At 34.4% G+C, this 15659-nt stretch overlaps 2 protein-coding genes across 2 annotated transcripts in view; one reads left to right on the forward strand and one right to left on the reverse strand.

Moving 5' to 3' along the window:
- The window catches only part of LOC118184219 (adenylate cyclase type 8-like), a 411974-nt gene extending 398635 nt beyond the window's left edge, over positions 1-13339 (reverse strand). Inside the window, exon 1 of the mRNA XM_085812799.1 lies at positions 13000-13339. Within this exon, the coding sequence (XP_085668925.1) occupies positions 13000-13046 (47 nt within the window). The 5' untranslated portion in view covers positions 13047-13339. The remainder of the gene's footprint in view (positions 1-12999) is intronic.
- Positions 1-15659, forward strand: part of LOC146997972 (uncharacterized) — a 76038-nt gene that overhangs the window by 38137 nt on the left and 22242 nt on the right. The window lies entirely within an intron of this gene.

The following is a 15659-nucleotide window of genomic DNA, read 5'->3' on the forward strand; positions in this document are numbered from 1 at the left end:
AGTACTCTTTACAGATGAGAGCAGATTCAGTCTGAGTAGCGATTCTCATCGCATACTCATCTGGAGAGAGCGGGGAAGCCGCAATCATCCCTCGAACATCATTGAAAGGGACAGGTATGGAGGTGGCGGTGTTCTCGTTTGGGGAGGCATCATGCTTGGTAGTCGTACAGACCTTCACATCTTCGACGCAGGTTCAGTCAATGGGACCCGTTATTGTAACGAGATTCTTCTTCCATATGTGCGTCTTTTTTAGAGGCGCTATGGGTCCGCAGTTCCTTTTCATGGACGACAATGCACCATGTCATCGCACAGTAACTGCCGAACAGCTCATAGAGAGTAAGGATATTGCACGTATCGATTGGCCGGCACGATCTCCGGATCTCAATCCCATCGAGCATGTATGGGATTTTCTAGGCAGACTCTTGGCAGCTCGTACCTTACCACCAGTAACGATTCCGGAGCTTCGATTGGCGCTGCAAGACGAATGGGCAGCAATGCCTCAACAACTCATTGACACCGTCATTCTCAGCATGGGCAGACGCAGTCAGGGGAGATCATATCCCCTATTAAAGAACGGATGTTTCTTGCTGGACACCCATCACAGGGATGTTTCGGCCTTCAGTCGCATTGCGCTCCATGCTACTTTTTCAATAAAGCTTCTTTTTGTCCCTCTGATTTCTCTTTTAGTAAGCGTTGCTTACATTACTCATGTCCTTACGTATTGGGGATCTTGCGGTATTAAATGTGTTGATTTGGAAAGCTTTTGTACAAAGTTATATTGAAAAAACCGTCTCGTCCTTAATTTTTGCACACCAGTGTATTATTCTTTTTAATTCTGAGAATAAAGAGAATAAAGTAGCTTAAATATTCGTTAATAAGAGGAAGAGCAAGCAGTTTCTAAGCAATAGAATTCTTGTACAAAACAATTGAAGGGAATAAAATTGAAAGGAATAAAATTTATAGACACTAAAGACGTAAGTTGGAAACCACTTTATTTACTTTTTAGTTTGTTCCAAGCTGTTAGAATTTGTACAAATTAAAAGTCATTGAAAAACTGAAATTTAAACTGAATAATAGACAGTTAGATTCATAATATATGATATTTGTTAAAATGTTTAAGCAGTTTTGAGTTTAAGGTATCCCATCATATTTGGAGGACTATATTGTAAGAGAATTTAATGTACAAACCCTTTAATCACTCTTTAAATTAAGCTTTTATAAATGTTAAAGATATGGTACAAGTATCTGAAATGCATCATTATTAGTTTATAAAAATATTAATTAAGTATAAAAATAAAGAACAATTTTTAAAACTTTCAAATTTTGTGCACGAAAAACATTGAGACTAATTTGAAAAACAATAGCACTAAAATAAATTATAAATTTCTTTCTAATGCAGGATTCAGTTTGTAAAAATGGGATAATATTATTGTGAACTATCATATTTGACGTGGAGAAATTATGCTTAAAAATTAGTTTTGAGAAAAATTCATTTTAGATTCAAATTATTACTGCTCAGTTTATTACAATACCTCACATTTTCAAAATTTCAAGTTAGAACCACCCCCATGATAATATTTATCCACGTTTTCTCTTTTAGACAATCTACGTTTTCTTGAATAATGTTTAACTCAGGCAGTGAAAGATGATCGGATTTGCTAATTCATTCTTCTTCGAGTCCCGGAAAGTCCTTTTAAGATGCAAGCCCCAAAATTAACATAAACAATCTCAAGAACGTCTAGTAATCCTTTAAAATCTCTGTTGAATTGTATGCCAGACGTAAGAATCATAAATTTACTTTCACATTCAACAAAAATGTCCTTAAGTTTGAAATTTCAAAGAGTTCCCTTTGCACAGCTCTTGCCTTCTTTCTGTATTACACAGTTTCATATATATATATATATATATATATATATATATATATATGATTGATTATGATCAATATGTTTTCTGGCCTCCTTTGTAGTAAGTTCTTGCATTCTTCTAGTTGTACGTCTTATCGAAATATGCATTAGCTGTCCAGACCAACAATAAACTAACATGTATCGGCTGCTTTACGTTTGTTTGGATATCCATAGAAGACCGCTGCATTTCTTGCACTTTTGTGTGCTTTGCAAAGAATTGACATTTACTGCGAACTGCAGTAATGTTTCGGCTTTTCATGGAAGATATCGTTAATTACCTGCACATTTTTTTTTAAGTCAGGAGACGATTCACTTTGGAATTCCCAATGTATTCATATTTCACTATATGTATTTTGTTTTAATTATTATTAGCATGGTACAATTCTGACAATTTAATTTAAACATTTTTCATTTCGAATTAGTTTAAACAGATAACCCAGTCGTTAAAAAAGCCATTTTTCTGAGTTTTAAACGACTAATTTCAATTCTCCTTATTTCAGAAATGTTTTAATACCTTTTCTTCTAATTAAAGTAAAACTAAAACCAAACTAGTTTCCCAAAGCTAAAAAGATGTGCATTTAAATAATTTAATAAAGGAATAAAATTTAAATAAAACTCTTCAACATAAGTATCCATTTCAATGTAGGCAATTCTTTTAAAATATTGTTACGAATTTGGTATTTAAAAAGCTAATGTTAGTTCAATTAGAAATTAAATGGTTTTATTTCTCGCGCAGTGCAGCGCGTGACGAATATTAAAAGAAAGCTAAGCCGGAAAATTGAAAATACAAGAGCGCGTGCATTAAATAAATAAATATCTCTTTTTGATTTCGAGAAAGTACTGGAAAATTCTAGCGCGTGATTTTAAAATCTTATAAAAGGAGGAAAACATCTCACTTTGTAGTAGTTGCTTAGTTTGTTGTTGTTTAGAAAACTACTGTTGTTGATTGTAGCGAATTCGCGGATTAGCGTTCTTTAGCTGTTTTGAATTACGTTCTATTGACATTTGAGTAGTTAAAAGAAAACTACTGTGAGATATTGTAATACTGCATGATAATTTGAGAAAATTTAAGCATTTTTGTTGTGATAATAATAAATTTTTGTTCATTTTTCATCGGACTTGTGCATTCATTTCATAACGAACCCGTACGCACGCAACAATTTTTGGTGTCAGAAGTGGGATTTGAATGCCAATAACAAGAGCGATGGAAGAACAATTGAGACAGCTCATTAGTGCTTTTGCTGCATTCCAAGAAAAGATGGAAGCTGGCCAAGCATCATTTAAGGAAGAAATGAAATTGGGCCAGGAATCCGTTAAGGAAGAAATGAAATTGGACCAGGAATCCGTTAAGGACGAAATGAAAGCCGTTCAAGCTGGTCAAGAAGAAATGAAAAGAGAAATTACTTGCATAATAGAAAATAAATTTGAAGCTATGGAAGGCAGAATTGACGCAGTTGAAAATAAAGTTGGACATATTGAAGAAAGAGTTTCTTCGGTGAAAGAAGAAATAGAAGAAAGAGTTTCTTCTGTAAAAGAACAAATTGATGAGAGAGTTTCTGCAGTTGCCAAAGAAATGGATACTTTAAAGAAATTCGTAGCGTCGGCAGGGAGCAGGAGTGATGATTTTAAATTCTTACCAATGCCTGCTCGTCCACCTCTGAAGCTATCCACATATGATGGGAAGACCTCCTGGCAGGTGTATAAGACACAATTTTCTATCGTGGCGGATGCGAATGGATGGGATTCCCAAGCTAAGGCCTGTCATCTCGCCGCTTCTCTAAGAGCCGACGCAGCGGATATCCTTCAGACTCTTCCCGAAAACAAAAGGTTAGATTTCGAAGCTCTGTCCGGCGCCTTGGAGTTGCGCTTTGGGGAGAAGTGTTTAAAAGACTACAGCAGGCTCCAATTAAAATCTCGTCAACAGAAGCCTACCGAAACACTTCAGGAGCTCGCCGCGGATGTTGAAAGGCTGTCCCATCTCGCCTTTTCGGAATGCCCGACAGAAACAAGGGAAATCCTGTCCTTGCAATACTTTATCGACGGCATCCGAGATACTGAAGTACAGAAAGCTCTACGAATGGCGGATGTAAAAGATTTAAAAAGTGCTCTAGTGTACGCTATGAAATTTGAGGCAGCCCAGCAAGCCACTCGTCGAGACCGCCACCCAGTCAGAGCTGCTCAAGTCCAGGAGCCAGGGGATCAAGTCACCGCTCGACTTGACGATTTAACTAGACAACTGAACGCCTTGAGACGGAATATTGGTGAGAAGAAACCGACCGTTAAGTGCTGGAACTGCGGTGCTGAAGGGCACATACGACGAAACTGCAAAACACCCCAGGGTACTGATGTTAAGACCGCTTCTAACAAGCAGCAGGGAAACTAATTAGTGGCCATCTCGCGGGGCGGAGGTTGCCAGATAATGAAAAGCCCCCGTTTAAAGCGCTTCAGATTTCTGCAGTGAGAGGCGGCAGTAATGGACTTTTCATAATAGGACATATTAATGGAGTTCCGTGCAATATGACTATAGATACAGGAGCCAACGTCACCATCATCCGAAAAGATTTGGCTCAACAACTAGGAAACAAACTTATCTGGACGCCGCCCTGCGTTACCCTCCAGACTGTGTCCGGTGAGAAGATCGACATCGACGGAAAAGTAAATGTTAACATCACGTTTGGAAGTGCCGCTTACCATCACACGGCATATGTAGCAGAGATCACTGATTCTTGCATACTCGGATTGGACTTTCTAAGGAAATACAATTTTTCCTTGGATTTTAAAAATAACGAATTGCATTCTACATCTGAGGACATAGCGTTATTTCTCGTTAATGATGAAGAAGTTAAATCTGTCCATAAAATCATAGCACAAGACTATATTACAATACCGGCAAGAACAGAAATTTTACTTCCTGGATCCATAGCCGAAAATAGAAATTTCCGCTACGGCATCATAGAATATCCCAATAACTGTAATATCCCAAAAGGAGTATTAGTAGCCTCAACACTCGTCGACCTATCCAGAACGGTTATCCCGGTGAGAGTCGCCAATGTAACTGAAAAGTCGAGAGTTATTAAGAAAGGTGAAGTGGTTGCAACATGTACTCCAGTAACCAGCGTTGAAAAAAAGAGTAACATCCCAGAATCCGTGTCCTCAGAGAGCATTACATCGGAGTTATTGCAGAATGCACAATTAAACGATAAAGAGAAAAATGCTGCCGATCGTGTCATTAAAGATCTTCAAGTTGTTTTCTCCCGCTCGTCTTCTGACGTGGGTCGAACTAGTTTGACACAACATAGAATAGATACTGGCGATCATCCCCCGATCAAGCAACATCCAAGACGTCTACCGTTTGCTAAACAGGAAGAGGTGCGAACACTGTTAAAAGATATGGAAGAAGGCGATGTCATCGAGCCTTCAGCGAGTCCATGGGCATCTCCCATCGTTCTCGTCAGAAAGAAAGACGGCTCAACAAGATTTTTCGTTGACTATCTCCGGTTGAATGAGGTTACGAAGAAAGACAGTTACCCTCTTCCTAGAATTGATGACATTCTAGACACTCTTTCTGGAAGCAAGTGGTTCTCAACACTTGATTTAAAGAGTGGGTATTGGCAGGTAGAAATCCATCCTGATGACCGAGAAAAGACGGCATTTACTACGGGACAAGGACTTTGACAGTTCAAAGTGATGCCGTTTGGACTGTGTAATGCGCCGGCAACATTCGAACGTCTTATGGAGACTGTTTTGAAAGGCCTTTCTTACGAAGCCTGTCTGATATACCTGGACGATATCATCATCGTCGGAAAGAGTTTTGAAGAGCATCTAGAAAATCTTAGAAAGGTGCTTCAGAAACTGAAAGAGGCCAATCTGAAGCTGACTCCCGCTAAATGCAAATTGTTTCGAAAGGAAGTGACTTACCTGGGACATGTCATCTCTGCAGAAGGTGTGCGCACGGATCCTGAAAAGGTATCAGCGGTTAAATCCTGGACGCGTCCCGAAAATGTCCATCAGCTGAGAAGCTTCCTAGGGCTTTGCACCTACTATAGGAGATTCGTGAAGAACTTTTCTTCCATCGCAAGACCACTTCACAAGCTGACAGAGAGCAAGCAAAGATTCTTGTGGACAAAGGAATGCGAGGATGCATTTAACAACTTAAAGGAAGCTTTAACATCTGCTCCAATCCTGACGTATCCTCAGCTCGACAGACCATTTATTCTCGACACCGACGCGAGCAATGAAAGTGTTGGTGCTGTTTTGTCCCAAGAAATAGACGGCCAAGAACGTGTAGTAGCTTACTGGAGCAAGTGCCTGTCTAAACCGGAGAGGAATTACTGTGTCACAAGGAAAGAGTTGCTCGCCATAGTCAAAGCTGTAGAACATTTCCATCATTATCTATACGGGAGAAAATTCCTCCTCCGCACGGACCATGCCTCATTGGCGTGGCTTTTAAATTTCAAAAATCCTGAGGGTCAAATAGCCAGGTGGATACAGAGACTCCAAGAATATGACATCACTATCCGTCATCGTAAGGGATCATCACACGGAAATGCCGACGCCCTGTCTAGAAGACCTTGCCAAGAAAACTGCCGATATTGTTCCAGGGTGGAAGCGAAATACGAACTGCTGACTCCGGTCGCAAGACAAATTACAACATCAACATCGGCTGCTCGAGACCCGTGGAGTGATGATGAAGTCAGGAAAGACCAGCTGGAAGACAGCGACATTAAACCCATACTTGATTTAATAGAGTCATCAAACAGAAAACCTACATGGCAGGACATTTCTATCTGTAGTCCTACAACAAAACAATACTGGGCACTCTGGGATTCACTTCACATTCGAAACGGCGTCTTATACCGGAAATTCGAGTCGGATGATGGGAAGACGTTCCGATGGCAACTGATACTTCCGAGATCCCGGATTCCTGATGTCCTCAAAGAACTACATAACAGCCCTACAGGAGGTCACTTTGGAATTATGAAGACCTTACAGAGAGTTCGTGAGCGCTTTTACTGGAATAATGCAAAGAATGACGTGCAAAAGTGGTGCCGATCTTGCGATGCCTGTGCAGGTCGGAAAGGACCGAGGAAACGCAGCCGAGGCAGACTGCAACGTTACAACGTAGGTGCGCCTTTTGAACGTATCGCCTTTGACATCCTGGGACCTCTGCCACGAACTGCTGATGGCAACAAATACATACTCGTTGTCATTGATTACTTCACCAAGTGGCCTGAAGCTTATCCTATTCCTGATCAAGAGGCAGTCACAGTAGCTGAGGTAATGATACAGCACTGGATTTCCAGGTTCGGAGTGCCTCTTCAGTTACATTCCGATCAGGGAAGGAATTTTGCCTCGGCAGTAATCAAAGAACTATGCAAACTACTTGGCATTGACAAAACTCAAACGACGCCATTGCATCCCCAGTCGGACGGCATGGTAGAGAGGTTCAATCGAACCATCCTTAATAACCTCTCATTAGTAGTTTCCAGAAACCAACAGGACTGGGACAAGAAATTACCACTCTTTTTACTGGCTTACCGCAGTGCTGTCCACGAGACTACCGGCTATTCTCCATCACAGATGCTCTTCGGTCTTGACCTTCGTCTGCCTTGTGATCTATTGTTTGGCCGCCCTCCGGATGCTCCTTCATCGTCTGAGGAATATATTCAAGATCTCCAGGCCCGGTTTGAAGTGATGCACAATTTTGCACGAGAGCGAGTCAACTTGGCGACGGAGAAGATGAAGACCCGATACGACACAAGAGCTACTGAACATCAATTCCACGAAGGAGACAAGGTGTGGTTGTGGAATCCGACTCGACGGAAAGGACTTTGTCCGAAATTACAGTCACCTTGGGATGGGCCGTACACAGTCCTAAACAGGCTGAATGACGTCGTGGTTCGGATTCGTAAGTCTTCGAACTCTAAACCTAAAGTCGTTCATTACGACAGGTTAGCTCATTACTATGGCCATAGTACATAATGTAAATAATTGTAAATAGTATAAGACCATGGTCCATTTTTGGTTTTAAATGTGTATTTGATTTGTATTTGATAGCATTTGATTTGTTTTATGTATTGCATTTATTGTTCATGTTGTTTATTATTGTAATGTAATGCTTATTAATGCATTTATGCCACAGTTGTAAGTTTTGCTTCCTGTCCAGGGATTGTACTGCCCGGGACGTGCAGTCCTTGGGAAGGGGGCAGTGTTACGAATTTGGTATTTAAAAAGCTAATGTTAGTTCAATTAGAAATTAAATGGTTTTATTTCTCGCGCAGTGCAGCGCGTGACGAATATTAAAAGAAAGCTAAGCCGGAAAATTGAAAATACAAGAGCGCGTGCATTAAATAAATAAATATCTCTTTTTGATTTCGAGAAAGTACTGGAAAATTCTAGCGCGTGATTTTAAAATCTTATAAAAGGAGGAAAACATCTCACTTTGTAGTAGTTGCTTAGTTTGTTGTTGTTTAGAAAACTACTGTTGTTGATTGTAGCGAATTCGCGGATTAGCGTTCTTTAGCTGTTTTGAATTACGTTCTATTGACATTTGAGTAGTTAAAAGAAAACTACTGTGAGATATTGTAATACTGCATGATAATTTGAGAAAATTTAAGCATTTTTGTTGTGATAATAATAAATTTTTGTTCATTTTTCATCGGACTTGTGCATTCATTTCATAACGAACCCGTACGCACGCAACAATATTATTTGTAATTTTTAATAAAAACTGAGGCGAGGAAGTTATATAACCCTCTGGTGTGGAGATAGCAGTTAGTTTAAAAATGAATCTGATTTGAGGAAAGTACGCAAAAAAGATAAATTTCGTAATTCTTTAAAAAAATATAACTTTCGAGAGATTTTCGAGAAATTTATTATTTTAAACCAAAGCATTTTGAAAGACAGTTGGACATCAAAAGCGCCCATCAATGAATTAAAGCAGGAAATATTCTTGAGTACAGTGAGAAATTCAAAGAAATTATTACAAGTTAAGTGCTATTGGAAAATAATGTGCAAAATACTGCGATTATATATTTAGCTAAGAAATAAAATTAGTTCTTAAATTCAAAGCTCGGAGCAGTTCTCATTGTTTTCGTTAGTTTAAAAAAAACCTACCAACAATAGAAGGATTTAGCAGCTTTTTAAATTTTAACTTTTGGAAAATATGTTACAGTACGATAGCATTCTAATTTCAAAGACGTGAAAATTTCGAAATAAAACTGGATTTTCAGTTCGCAATTCCGTCGTATGTTGTTATTTATAGCAATAATTTGATTACCTTTACCAGCTTGAAGACAGTGGTTTCTGGATTACAGCGAAGTCTCGAGAAACATTCATGCAAGTTTTTTTGTTTAGAAATATGAAGGAATGGAGAATCCAAAAATGTTAGAAAGTGAAGATAATGGAAACGATACGAGAGGTGGAAAGTGATTCACGATGAGTTGATTTTTGACCTCTTGAGATTCGTATAAATACTATTGTAATGGTTTAAACCATAATGTCAAAAATATGTTTCTTTTAAATAAATGTATTTACTTGTTGAATATAAATGTAGTGGTCACATAAATGCTCTATTTGTTAATAGGCAGTAAATATAGAATTAGGTTTCAGAGTTTATATAACTGTTCTCAGAATTCCTGGGAAATAGTACACATTTTCAGGAACATGCAGAGAAACTAGAAGACTGCATTAATAACTAACATTAGACCAAATGAAGATTATTCACGCAAGTTATTTAAAATTCCATTAACGCATTTTATCTAAATAGAATATTTACGATCTTACATATTTGAAACTTGAAATTTAGTTATGATTAATGAAAATAGGAATTTATGCAAACAGGCATTTATGTAAAAGAATAATTTCATTAATGTCAATTTATGTTGATGCTATTGTTATGTTATTTAAATTCTGAAGATGGTTCTAAATTGAAGGAATTATTAAAGCAAACGCTCATTAGAAAATCCATTGACATGAACCAAAGTTAAAAAAATAAACGCATAAAATGATCTTACAGGCGATCTACGTATGGGAGAGGTTCAGTTGTTAATATCTGATATTATGTAAGCTATTAAATAATTATGATTGTAATTGGCGCACCCATACGACAAATACATTTCTTATGTATTTACTTCGCAAATTTCAAGTTAAATACTGAAAACGTTCTACGATATAAGCAGTTATTGCGCTAATTGCCTATTAGTTTAAAATGAAATGCAAAGTAATAGCATACTTACAAAATAAGATATACAAAATATTACATTTAGGTAATCAAAAACGTTAGTTCGTAATTAAATACATTGCTTTATGATAAATAATAATTTTGTAATTCTATAGAAATTATGTGTTTGCTTAGATTCTATTACGATTTTACCCACTTTCATTGAATTTCTAAAACTGGAATAAAATGGCTATTAAAACCTTAAGATTAAATAAGGTAATTGAATCCGTGCAACAATGTGCTCAAAATTTGTGTGTTGCCACAGATATTATAACTTTCCCTAATTATAATTTTCAGAATTTTTTGCACGTTTATTGGTGAGAACCTGTTCTGTATTGTCAATCACATTTTTCATACAGAAAATAAAATAAAAACTGAAAAATGGGAACATTTTTCTGCTTTTGATGTCATTTGTTGTGAGGTAAAGTGGCACTTTTACCTTAAAACTGCAACAGCTCAAAATCATTTTGAAAAAAAGAGCAAAAAATTCTCTTTTGTATTTCAGGAACTAATGAAACTTAAAATAAGGCTTAGTTACAAAGTTACAAATATACCACAGTGACAATAGATGTTTTATCTACCTAGAATAATTAAAACAGGAGAAAGGAAATTACCCTGTAAAAATTTCTATAGCTTAATATTCTTTTTTTCCTTCTATTTGCCTGAGGTTTAGCTTCCATAATTTTTTACTTTTTTTAGTTTTTCATCTTTCTTTGTATAATAACATCATTTAATCTCTGCTTCAATATTTTCTATATTATGTAAGGATTAATTTCTATGCCGCTTGATTAAGTTATTTGTGTAATTGAAATTACTTTTCTAAAATAAGATTTCTGGTTTCGTCAGATTTGATATCTAGCATTACTTTAATGCCTGCAAGGGAAAATAAACTTTAATTCAAAAGCCATAATGTAATCCTAAATTAGTTTTGGTTTTAATAAAACAATAAAACTGCAGGTTAAGGAGTTAAAATAATACATATTTCTTCCATATTTATCACTGAACATTTTACTGTAGTTTATTATCTCTAGAGTATATTAAAAACTTCATAATTATACTTCTAAAACCATATAATTTGGTTTTATATGAATTTATATGAATTTAAAAGACTTATTATAGTTGCTATTTATGTGGAAGTCATTGTTGTGAAAGAATATATATATAAGATTTAAATAAGCAGGTTTATCATTTGTAATAACTTGCCTAATACTTGCTACAAAATAATAAAATAATAATTTATTTTCTAGTAGATTATTTAATATATTATCTTCTTTGAAAAACGTAGTTAGAATTATATTTAAATGAATTTACTCATAAGCATATTTAAAATGGAATTATTGAAAAAAAAATTAAGTAAAAACCGAAATGCAACCAACAAACTAAGGACGATAATTACTTGGTTCATTGGCTGCATTTTCGCTTTTAATTATTATTTTTTAAAAATTCCATTTTGAATATGCTAATGAGTAATTTCTTTTCAATAGAATTTTAACTACTCTTTTCATAGCAGATAATATGTTAAATAATCTATTAGAAAACAAATTATATATATATATAAAACCTACAAAATGCAGCTAAATTCTTTAAATAGTCAGACGATAAACAACACATAATTAAAATTATTCCATAGTGGCAAACTTACTAACGGGGATATAAGTTTTAAAAAAAATAGAAACCATAATTCCTATAATATTAAATAATGAAAAATAGTTGAAAATTCTTTGCTTTATTGAAGGAGCAGCCGAACGACTTTTCAACTGAGCCAAGTTTCTGAATTACATCTGGATGTGAATCAAAACTAATTCAAGAAAACTAAAATGAAGAAGCAATTTTTAAAAATGAAAATTAATTAAAATCATCTGATTAATTGATAATAAGTCAATAAAATAATAAACTCTCATCCTGACATCCTGAAACATAAACGTGGCTATAAATATATTGTAAACTTCGGTAGTGTGTTTATATATATATATATTGTTTTTTAAAAATTGTTTTGTAATTATATATATATATATACGTTTTTAAAAGTTTTATTTTAAATTAATTCTTGATCCTTATTTGATGTTTCCATTTAAAACAAATTTCAAGATTCCTTTTTTAAATATGCTGATAAGTTGCTTCATCCCACTTGAATTCTAACTACGTTTATCAAAGGAGATAATATACTAAATAATCCATTAGCAAATAAATTATTATTTTATTCCTGCAGCTTTTGCACAAGTATTAGGCAATTTATTACGATTAATTAAAATATCATTAATATATATATATATGAACATTACTTTGCTGTATATACATATATATACATATACCGTTACTTCGTTGTGTTCATACATGTACATTATTTAACTAAGTTTTTTACATTAACACGTTTCCATATAGGTCTTTTAACAAGAGCTATTGCTTTAAAATGCATCAAAGCAATTGCCATTTTGGGATATATTCTCACATCTAAATTTCTTTTCATCATGAATCTCAATTTAATCAAATAATTTTGGATAAGTTTATGTATTAAAATAATTACAAAAATCAATGTTAATATACTCAAATAAAACTTAAAAATCTGTTGTACAAGAAAATTGAAATTTGGTTCTTATTTTCATCGTTACAATAAAGGTATTTACAGTCTTTAAATTTTCTATAATTTTTAATATGAAAAAAATATTATGTGAGCAATTTCTGAAATGTATTACTGCAGTATTGGAAAATCTTTAGTATACTTTAGATACTACATAAAGAAATAATAAAATTGGGTTATTTTAGTTTTAAATTTTCTAATGCTAAGCTTTCTAGCATTATCATTAGTTCTTTTATTAACATGAAATTCAATAAATGTTTAGTTAACACAATTTAACATTAATTAACGTAACTTACAATTCACTGGATCTTCTATGCTGAACTATTTCACAATCAGGAGCCATGACGGAGTTATTTGCAGCTATTTGTGGACTGAGAACTTTCAATATTTTTTTGAGGAACGAAGAAAATATTTAGTCATAGAACGAAGTTACAGAATTCGCCATATTGTTTGTAATTCAATCAGAGTGAGACATTCTTCCTTAAAAGTGAGTAGGAGATCGTATAATCGCTGTTTTTTCACTTATTTTACCAAACTAATTTGTAATAAGTGTCAAAGCTCATTTTTGAATTACGTAGATTTCAAGACAAATGATACCCATCATCGCAAAGAATTTTAGACTATTTTCATAAATACAAATAATAAATATTCAACAATCAATAATCACACACTGAAATGAAAATAGTTTTTGGAAATGTATTTTAAATATTACTGATTCAGCAGAACTAATAATGACTTTCATTTGCTTTTTGTGTATATTTTAATTCGAATATGCTCAAAAAGGTTATTATAAAAATTAGAAAGTAATGTATAATAATTTATAGATCAAGTAATCAGGAAGCGAGATAGATAAGCAACGAACGTAAGAACGCAAAAATACTAAACGAGTTTATCAAAATTTCATGAAATTTGTTCACAGAAAATAATTTTAAAATCTGGATTTTAAAACTGATTTAAAACTCGTTATCTGCAAGATTATGAACAGAATTAAATCGTTGAAGGCCATTCTCTTTTTTGAACAGGCAAACAAAATCCAAACGTGTAACATTAAGCTTGAAGATGATGTAGCCTTTGTATTCTTTTATAAACAAACTTGACAGGAATACTCTTCTTCAAACGTAGAAAATTTTAAATTAGAAGCTTTCATAGAACAAAATTACTTATTTTTTGCACAGCTTATGAAGTTCCCTCCACTGCGTTATTTAGTTATAAACATAATATTCCTTTTCATTCTTTTATAAAGCAGTTTTGACTGGAATACACTTCATCAAACAAATCACGAAACATAAAAAGCTGATTTTTGATGGTTTCATTCATCAAGTTCATTAAAGCTCTGACGATATTTCAGAAATCCTTAGGCTTGCAAAGATAGAAAAAACGAATTTAGAAAGAGAGATAATCATTATGAATATGCACTGAAGACAGGGAGACTCACAGAACTCTATACGATAGCAAACTTATCATACTGAAAATCACTACTAAAAGCCAAATTAGAAACCGAAGCTACGTAACTCCCAAGAAGGAAGCCTTACTGATGCAATTTCTTCTTTCTTAATCAATACAGATTTCTAACTGCATACGTAGGGCAAATAAAACAGATAGTGCGCAAAAAACGATTCGTGTTGTTTCTCTTCAAGGTGTTTGAGGTTTCTTTAACACTTTAGCATTTACCCTGCCAAAATAATGAATATTTTCCTTTTATTAGGAATAAATGTGTGATAATAATCGAAATTTCTGTTTTTACGAAAAGCAATATTAGAATTTATATATTAAATTTCGAAATGGAATATACCCATTGCAGCCAAGTAATAATTTGAAAACCGTGTTGCACGAAAAAGTTAAAAAAAAATAGTAGAAAGAAGAAGCTAAAACTAACTTCTTATGATAATAATGTGTACGTAAAACGTGCTACAAACATACATTTATGTCGTAGTGGGGGTATTCATGTAATATGCCATTTTACCGTTTTTGTTTATTTGTTTTTTAAATGGTGCCTTTAACACTTAATCATTTCGTTTTTCCCGTCATTTTATTGCCCATTAGAATATGAAAGCTACTGAATTTCATTTTATGAAGCTATTATTATCGAATTATAAAGCTATTGAAATTTATATTAAATGCATTATTATTTTTCTCCCTATATACACAGTGGTTTATTTTCCTTTAAACATATTAGAGAATTACATTAAATTGGCGTCGCGAACAATTTTGGCATAGCGAGCATTAAATATTGCATATATTATATTACATGCATTATTGTCTTTTCCCCATATACGAAGTGGTATGTGTTTATTTAAAAAACATCATAGAAAAAACTGGAAATCGTGCACATTCACAATATTGAGCACGTTAAACAGTATACAGCTAAGATGACACATTACATTTGTATTGTTGTTGATAATTGCTATTAGATTACATTCAATCCGGTTACAAAAAGGTAAGGTTGCCATAGTAAAATCATTACAAAGCAACAAAAAAGTTGATTTATTAGGTTGAAGTCACTATCTAACACAGAAATCGAAAAATTTAGCTTGCGCCTTATTTTTCGAGTTAGCCAATTCAGACGTCAATGCTTTTATAATTCAACAACTATAACTTCATAAAATAAAACGTTCAACAGCTTTCATATGTAAATAAAACTGGTAGATCGCATACTATGTTGTAATTGCTTTCGGATTTAGAAAAGTCAATACTGGAGATTCAAAATATGCATTTGGCTACCGGGTCTGGGTCATAATCCCAACAAGTCGGAATCCCGACGGTCCAAAACCCCGACAGGGCCGAAATCCCGACAACCCAAAGTCCCGACACGGTCGAAATCCCGACAGGGTCAAAATCCCGACAAGCCAGAATCCCGACAGGATCAGAATCCCGACAGGGTCGAAATCATGACTGTCCAAAATCCCGACAAGATAATATCTAAATACAAACACTCAATTTAGCTTAATAAAATACA

This window comes from Stegodyphus dumicola, chromosome 3 (assembly GCF_044657685.1).
Source record: "Stegodyphus dumicola isolate Sdum_Otavi_A_Nest chromosome 3, ASM4465768v1".
Classification (NCBI taxonomy): Eukaryota; Metazoa; Arthropoda; class Arachnida; order Araneae; family Eresidae; genus Stegodyphus; species Stegodyphus dumicola.